At 35.8% G+C, this 9,308-nt stretch overlaps 1 protein-coding gene across 3 annotated transcripts in view; it reads left to right on the forward strand.

Annotated features, from left to right (window-relative positions):
• LOC103499370 (uncharacterized) overlaps window positions 1–8,681 on the forward strand; it is a 44,391-nt gene extending 35,710 nt beyond the window's left edge. For 2 of the 3 annotated variants that reach the window (XM_008462360.3, XM_051090808.1), the window contains one exon: window positions 8,182–8,681. In XM_008462360.3, the coding sequence (XP_008460582.1) occupies window positions 8,182–8,447 (266 nt within the window). In that variant the 3' untranslated portion in view covers window positions 8,448–8,681. Of the gene's footprint in view, window positions 1–5,546; window positions 6,920–8,181 lie in introns of those variants that run through there. The other variant, XM_051090807.1, reaches the window with a different exon arrangement.
• Window positions 8,682–9,308: the final 627 nt, after the last annotated feature.

Raw genomic sequence — 9,308 nt, forward strand, 5'->3', positions numbered from 1 at the left:
ATAGACTTCCTCCCCTAGGTATCCGTTTAGAAATGCATTCTTAACATCCAGCTGGTATAAATGCCAAGTTTTATTCACAGCAACAGATTGCAGGACTCCCAACGATATTCATCTTAGCAACAGGAGAAAAGGTTTCTGAATAATCAACACCATAGGTTTGAGTGAATCCTTTTGCAACTAACCTTACTTTGTGTCTGTCAAGAGTTTCATCAGCTTTGTATTTGAGAGAGAACACCCATTTGCATTCCATAGTTTTGTGTGCCTTGGGTAGAGCACAAATCTCTCAAGTTTTATTCTTTTCAAGAGCCTTCATCTCTTACAGGACAACGTTCTTCCATTTAGGACACTTTAAAGCAGTGTAGATATTTTTCGATATTATGGTAGAGTCAAGGCTTGCTGTAAAAGCTATGAATTGTGGAGAGAGATTATCATAGGAAACATAGTTGCAAATGAGATGTTTAGTAGACCTGGTACCTTTTCTCAGAGCAATGGGAATGTCAAAAGAGGGATCATACTCATCAATTTTCCCTGTATGACCCTATTTAGCTTCATTGTTACTGGTTCTTGCTCTAACCTCAATCTCATCACCATTGTTCTTTTTTTCCACATTTTCAACAACAGCAACATCAGACTTGTCATTCTCACTCATCTTATTACTAGTACAAGATTCAGTAGAATTTTCCATACCTTGATCTCGAGGAGGTTTAGAGTCTTGAACTAGAGCTAGTGGTTGAAGACTAGAAGGGTAAGCTGGTTGGACAGACGACGGTGCATAAAGAAGGCTGAGTTGGGTGGTGAAATGAAATAGTGGTGGCTCGTGGGCCCACTCGCCTGGCAGGGGCGTTGCGTGAGATGCTTCCTGGCTGGAGGGTTGCGCGGATGGCAGCGAGGCTACTTCTATTGGGTAGATCGGCGGTCTCTAAAGCTTTTGGAGCAATTTTTCCATGGTGGCGGTGGTGGCTTTAGGTTTGATCTAGGTTTCTCTTAGGGTTGGTTTCTAGGATTTCATTATTGCTTTGCTCTGATACCATATTGAAAGCAATTAACACCAACACGAGGCTTATGTGGAAATCTGAGAACCAGGGGAAAAACCACGATATCTTTAGTTTTATTATTTTCTGATGATTTACAAAGATACAGTAAGGGAGATTAAATAGAATACACAGAGGCCTAAGCAAAAAGAAAAAGAAAGATTTATGGTGAACTTTCCGTAAATAACCTAAGGGCCAAGCCCACAAAATCTAACAAATACAAAGATAAAAGCTTTATGTCTTGAGGATTAGAAGTAGAATAACTACCAACTAAAACACATTAACCAGCAAATTATTAAACTAAAATGTACTAGGAATATTGTTCTGTAATAGTCTATGAGTATCCTCCTTAAATAAAACATGGTCTTGGGTTTAAAAGTGATGCAGTCAGAATGTTCCAACTAAAAATTTATGATAGACAATACTGTTTTGATCCCATGTAATTTACAATATAATAGAATTCTAAGAAACAAAACTTCTCAATGATGAAGTAAAAAATTATATAAGCAAAAAATTATATGACTACTAAAATAATACCATAGTATACAATTTGGAAAAGATTACGCAATCTGTAAACCCAACAAGTGAAAAGACAACTAAAAAGCTACTAGTTTGCATATCCACCCAAGCATAGCTCAACTAGTTGAGACATTATACTTCTAATTTGATTCTTCAGCCGTTAAGTACATCTTCAAGCTTTCTCTGGTTGTTGGATTATTTTGGTAAGCAGATTTGAAGCATCTGGTTGGACCTCCTTGGCATCTTTCTTTCTCCTGTCATTTTGAAGACTTGGGCAAGAAAGTTTTAGTTTCGAATGGGTTCCTTATGTGAGGGATTTTATATTTTTGCTTGGCTTTTAGTCTTTATTTTTTGTCTTTATCTTCGATGGTTTTGTTTAGTTTTTTTATAGATTGCCATCTCCTCAAGTATAATACTTTGGTACTCTGAGCTTAAGTCTCAATTATTATCCTCTTTTTTTTGGAAACGTATTGTAATAAATGCAAGGGTGGGGATTTGAACCTGGGACCTCTTGTTCACAGGTACATATAGGTGCCAGTTGAGCTAAGCTCATGTTGGCAATTATTATCTCTAATAAAGAGGCTTGTTTCCGTTTAAGAAAAAAAAAGTCCAAACATTATATCATTTACCAAAATGTCAAAAGTTTGAATCCCTATTTTTGATTGAGCTAAAAAGGCTATCATACACATTCAATCAAAAATAGGCTATCATACACATTTACAGATAAGTGAACCAAACTTGAAAGATTTACAAAGCGTCTCCATCTAAGCAAGAAAAATATCCTGCTTGCAGGTTCATACCAACCCAAAATGTAACAGCGACTTAAAAGATAAAAAACTTCAAACATGGTTCTTGCACTGTAAATTTTCCTTCTTGAAAGTCATGTGTAAAAATGTCCCCACAACAACAAAGCCCAACACTTTGACGAACTCCCTACCCATGTTCTGTCACCACATATTTATCCCCTTTGCCTCAACAATCAGGAGGACATCCGGCATCTTTTATTTGACTGTGTTTGCAACAAATTCTTGGTTCATCGCTCCACCAAATCTTTTATATCTGTTGGGTCTTTGATAAAGATTTTAAGAAGAATGTGGTCCAAATCATTGCTGGTCCAGCCTTGAAGAAGAAGACTGCTTCCTTGCTGTGGATTAATGCAGTGAAAGCACTATTAGCTGAAGTTGGTTTGAAAGAAATTAGAGGGTTTTTCATGACAAGATTTCTACATGGATGGACCGTTTTGAATCCGCTAGCCTGAGTGCAACATTGTGGTGCTTCTTATATAAAAACTAGGTCGACACCCTCTTAGCACTCTCATCATATCCGAACTAAGACCAAAAACTGACTGAGAAAACGAGAATAGATCTAACCCATACAAACAACCCAAAACTATGAAGCAAAGAAGTTAAGACCACTGACTAAGAATCCGGAAGGAAAATAAATATGATTACAATAATTGACTAAGAATTAAAAATAAAAGCCTGCCAACCCAATTAAGGCTCATGTCTTGAATGGAGAAATCTTCGAAGTCTTCTCATAGCGAGCACCTAGTAGAAGCATTGATTCTAGCAACTTCAACCCGAGTTGTCCAAGAAGAAGCATTATTCTGGAAGATATGCTGATTACATTCAGACCAAATTTCTGATAAAATGGCCTTCACTACATTTAACCAAATCAATCTCGGCTTCTTCTTGAAATTGGGGTCGGAAATAAGCTGGACCACATTCTCCTGAAATCTATAGTAAAAAACCCAACTCATATGAAAACAGCCAAATAAGTCAAGCCAGCAGTTCTTAGCATATGAGCATGAGAAGAAAAAATGCTGTAGATCTTTTGAAGCCTGCAAATAAGGGATAAACACGAGGAGATAAGTGAGGAGAAGTAGTTTCATTTGCAATAATGCCGCACAAATCAACAACCCATTCAACATTATCCAAAGTGTAATATTCACTCTTCAAGGTCTTTTTGTCTTCCAAATTGCCGAGTATAATTGCTTTTCAATAGGGGAGGCAGTGGAGCGATGGTTCACTTGTGATCGAACCGAAAACTCCCCATTTGATTCTAACTTCTAGATTCTTTTATCAGCTATTTTTTCATCTTTTAAAAGTCTCCTGAAATTTAGAGCCCACAAGCAGTAGAAGAATCTCAAAAGTCCTTTTCAACCCCATTAGGATTCAAAGACAATCTAAACAGCCTTGGAAAAGAATTTCTTAAAGGAATAACATCCGCCAAGAATGATTCAATTTGCCTCCATAAGGTCCTTCCAAAAGAAGTTTCTTAATAAGGGCTCCACTTTTTGAATCAGCTTTTCTAGCATTGAGAATATAGACATATAATATGTAGGTATATGTGAAAAAACCGACTTTATGAAGTGTGGCCCAACCTCCTCTAGAGAGATTATATCTCTTCAACTTATCCAGTTTACCTTGGATTTTATCAATGACTGAAGAAACTTGTTTGGGATATCCTCCAAGTGAGAGTCCAAGGTAATGGAAGGGAAGATAATTAACTTTGCAATTGAGTTTGGTAGCCTCTTCAACAACCTTGTTTTCTAAAACATTGATGCCACCAAAAGCTGATTTCTTCTAATTAACCTATTGCCCGGAGCACCACTCGAAAAATTCAATTGTCTTCCTTTAATTTTCCAGCATAACATCTTCATGTTTTCAGAATATTGAAGTATCATCTGCGAATTGCAGTATATGAACACAAATTTTATCTCTTCCCTCCAGCAGCCCTTCAAACTTTCCTTTCTCATGAAGCCTGTTCAATAGGGAACTTAATAGCTCACTGATTAGTAAGAAAAGAAAGGGGGACAGCGGGTCCTCTTGTCTAATCCCCCTTGAAGCTTTGATCCTCCCCCTTGGCTCCCATTTATAAATATTGAGAAGTTTGGGCTAGACACTCAACCCAAGATCCATGAAATCCATCGAGTATCGTAGCCTTTCTTAGTAAGGATTTTTTCAAGAAACTCCCAATCTACTCGATCGAAAGCCTTTTCCAAATCCAATTTTAGGATACACCCTTTCTTCTTTTTCGACCGGTACTGCTCCACAACTTTGTTTTCTATAAAGATTGAGTTCAATATTTGTCTTCCTTCAATAAACACACTTTGTGTAGGGCAATTATACTTGACATGACTCTTTTAAGATACTCAGCTAACACCTTTGCAATTAGCTTATAAGTAAGAGTAGTTAAACTAATCGGTCTAAAATCTCAAACTTGGACTGCATCTTCTTTTTTCTGGATTAAGCATATGAATTTTTTTTCAACATATGAATTTTTTTTAACATAAAAATTCAGTCTCCCATTCGTCTAAATTTCCTCAAACAAATTTTCGAAGTTTTCCTTGAAATAATCCCAAAACTTCAGTAGGAATTCCATCATGAAACTGTCAGGTCCTGGAGCCTTGTTTCTTCCAAATAAGTTTAGAGCATTTTTAATCTCCTCAAGCTTATAATGCGCTGTTAGAAACTAGTTTTGATGTCGATTAACTGCAAGTTGAGGGGAATTACTCTATAGCCCGGTACCTTAGTGTTTAATGATCTATAGAATTCCAGAATAAGGTCTTCAATCTCTTGAATGATTTTGTAGGTGATCCTTGATCGCCAACCAACTCCTTGATCAAGTTTTTCCTCTTCTTTGCTGCCAAGAATCGATGGAAAAATCTGGAATTTTCATCTCCCAAACTAAGCCAATTAAGTTTACTTTTTTGCCTCAAATTCCTCTCCTCAGTGCGGTAGAGTGAAAAAAGTTCGGCTTTCAATGACATTCTTTCGAGATCCATGATGAAATTGTCATATGATTCCATTTTGAGTATCTATTTCCTTAGCAATTCTTCTCATTTTCTTCTTTTTCTTCTTGAAATCCACATTGCTGCTTCAATGCTGTCTTGATGCTTCTCAGTTTGCTGGAAATGATAAAACCAGCCCAGCCTTGCTGGTCATTAATGCTCAATGATCTTTCAATGACCCGACAACTTTCTTTAATATGCAGCCAGCTGTTGCAGAATCTGAATGGAGGTAGACCCTACTCAAAGGATCCAGCTTTAAGCAAAATACGGAAATGGTCTGACACTGTCCTTGCTTGGCTAGAGACTTGTATTAGCAAATAGATCATCCCAAGTGCTGGAAATTAAGAATCTATCAAGGAGCGAGTGCGAAACAGTAGTCCCTTTTCTGGACCAAGTGAAACGGCCATTGCTAAGTGGAGTGTTCATCAGATTGGCTGCTGCAGTGAAATTATTGAATCTCCTCATGCCCCTTGTAACTCTCCCAATTGGAAATCTTTCCTGGACTCTTGTAATATTAAAATCTCCTCCAATTCACCAAGGGTCTTCACAATAATCAACTAATGATTGCAATTCTGGCCAAAGACGCTTTCTTTCTCTATAATTTGTAGGGCCATATATATTTGATATCTAGCTCACTTTCTTACAAGAAATCTGACATTTAATAGATAAAGAATATCCACCTTTCAACACCTCATTAACTGAAATTTTGCTCTCATCCCACAATGATAAAATGCCTCTAGACTTGCCGATTGCTTTGAGGAATGCTCATCCTATGTCGTTTGAACTCCATAGCTCCTTGATTAAGGTAGAATGAAAAGAATCCCTTTTTGTTTCTTGTATTAGGACCAGATCAGGATTCAACTTCTTCAAACTTCTTCTCAAAGCCAATCATTTAGACTCACCTAGCCCTCTTAAATTCCACGACAAAATCTTCATGCTAATGTGGTATGATATCAATCTTCAGAATCAACCAAGGATCTATTCGCAATCATCTACCATCAAAATTAAGTGTGGAGGAATATTCTGTTTAAGGAGAATCTGAGATGCTCAACCTTCCAAATCCATCTTTTGGAAGAGATCCCTCTGCTTAAAATAATCGATTAATGCCATGTCATCAAAATCAATTATGTCCTTTTCCTCCTGAATACTATCGGCTTCAAACAACTCCAGTTCATCACTGCTAGCACTGACTAGAGATTCTCCTTCTAAATCATATTTAATAAATGGCTCCCTTCAACTTTAGAATACAAAGTAACTCACACAAATGGTACATTTGAATTATTATTTTTGGAATCGGAGTAAATGAATGAAAGCTTTAGGCTTAGAGATATCCGATCTGTTTGGCTGAAAATCAGGGAGTTGGGCCTTAATGCTACATCCTTTGAGGAAGTCTGAATTCAATATTGCAGGCCAAGCATTTTTAAACGTAGTCTTGGATGGAGTAGCTTTCTTTTTAGAGTTTCATAGACCCTTAAAATTGTAGATGTTACAGTTTTAATTCTCTTTTGACCAACTGGAGATGTCTTTTGTAACTCCTTTGATCTGGGGACTCTTTCCCCCCATCTTTTGTAATTTTATTCATCAATGAAATTGTCTCTTGTCCAAAAAAAAGGGTCTTTCGTACTTTTGTTTATTTATTTCTTCAGAAGAGGTAACTCTCTAAGATGTATCACCATGTTCATTAATATGTGCTGTTGCATATTGAGTATAGGATTGTGAAGCTTCCTCTTGTGATGTGTCAACAAGAATTTTTCATCTACTCGGCCTAGGCATATTTTGGACCTGGACGGATTGGTCTGACACTGAACTGGTGCAACCTAAACACTCTCTAAAAATCCTCAAAAGGAAATATTTTTCACAAATGAAATTGATATTAATGATGTGTGAATACAAACTCAAATCTCTATCTATAGAGGATTGTAAAAACTACCCACTAAAATTCTGATACCACCAAAATATTCAACTAAACTCAAATTCCAGTATTGTTTTATAATGCCCTCAATTGGTCTTTGAAATCATCAAAGGTTTTGAGATCACTTTATTTTAAAGTAATGGTTGCAATGACAACTTCAGTTCTTAAATTAGACTTTGTCATTTGCTACTAGTGCTTCGTTTACTTTAGAATCTTTTAGAATTCGATGAGGATGTAAGAACCTTTCTACAAGTAAACCATGAACATATTCAATGGAGTAATGCATTTGAGCTGTATTATATTTTGTATAACTGGTTCTATTTGCTATCTGTTGATCGAACTTCTAGCTTCTGAAAATGGGGTCTTACAGCTGCACATTATTGAGTCTTAGTTGCATTATGAGTTGTATGTCTCAGTTATTTGATTGATAGAGTATGTTCTGTCAGTGTCATCAAACTAACTAAAAAGTTGAATTGGACACAACCTTTGGCTGGTTTTATGATCATTAGTCATAACTTTTCTACTTAGAAAAAGAATACGTTCTTTATTCATTTTTCTGGAATAATTAGTTTGGATGTTTTCTGCTATGAATGGGGATTGATTTCTCACTACATAAATACATCTACCAGTTGCATGGTCAGAACTCATTTTTATGCCAACTAGATTCTTTTGCTACGTTTAGAATTTTGTCATCAGATTCTGAATGTTACCTCCTTTTTTATAATCTAATTTGTATATACCGTTTGTGGGAATCATAGGGAGTGCCATGTTGATAACTTTAAACATATTAGTTTGTAGTTCTAAAATGTTTGCTCACAGCTCAACGAAAAAGGCTTGAATCAATTGACACAGTTATATTGTAATATTATGTTCATCTCTCAGAATAAGACAAAAGCTAAGAACTGTTTTATTATTTTCACTTTTAGGGGGCCATGGTATGGATCGAGCTGGTGGAGGCAAGAGATTTGAGTCGAGAAGTTCTTCAAAGGAGCCTCATAAAGTTAATGAGCAACCATCTGGGTTGAGGAAACATGGAGGGAACAGTGTTGAGCTTAAGGGAAAGAACACGTTTGCAGTGCCTAGAAATGTTAGAGCACTTGGTTGGACTGCAGATAAACCTAAAACCTTGGAACAAGATGATGAGAATCCAAAAAGCAATGATGAATTCAGGAAACTGTATTTTAAAGGCTGAAGCTGTGTTTGTTGTAACAATTATTTATGGACTCATAGATTCTGATGTAGATTAGAGTTTATCCCTAGACACACCATACCAGAAAGGAAATTTGATTTTTGTAATCTCTTACAATTAGAGTTCTGTTTAGGCATTTACTATGGTATCCTGATGTTTGGATACCTGAATTGGCTATGTTGTATATATAGTTCAATCGAGATTTTAGGCCTATTTATAAAAACTAGTAGTTAACTATATGATTGTGCTTTTGATTATTCATGCTTGAAGATATTTGTAAAGAGAAGTTATATCAGTAGCTTCATTATTTTCTTGACAATAAGGAAATATCTTAACAAACAAAATTTATTTGTCTTGCATTTAAAGTTAAGATTTTTTGATATTCTTTATATTTTAAAACACGTTTCCACATCCAAATTCATTCCCTAATTATGGGAAAGATCAGGATCTTGTTTCTGTTCAAATTTGGACTGACCTTCAATATGTTTTCTAACTTCAAAATGTATTCGTACAAAACCAAAACAGTAATTTAATATGAAGATAACATTATGTATTTTGTTTTTACTTGTAAAATGGATGTTTTGGTTGTTGAGAGGAGCTGCAAATCAATTGTTATACGTACTTAAAATATGTTTAGGATTGACTATATAAACTATTTCTAGATAAAAGCAAATACTCCTTCCAATGCAATTGGGTGTTTGGGGTAAAGAGTAGAATAGTAAAGAATAAAGAGATGAACTAAGAAAATGGTAAGGTATGAAATTGATGATTTTTCTAGTGGTGGTCTCACTAACTCTTTGTGTCTATTAGGTCAAACAAAGAGTAGAATTCATGACTCCATTCCCAAAATCCTTAAGCTAAACA

The sequence above is a fragment of the Cucumis melo genome, chromosome 10 (assembly GCF_025177605.1).
Source record: "Cucumis melo cultivar AY chromosome 10, USDA_Cmelo_AY_1.0, whole genome shotgun sequence".
NCBI classification, from domain to species: domain Eukaryota; kingdom Viridiplantae; phylum Streptophyta; class Magnoliopsida; order Cucurbitales; family Cucurbitaceae; genus Cucumis; species Cucumis melo.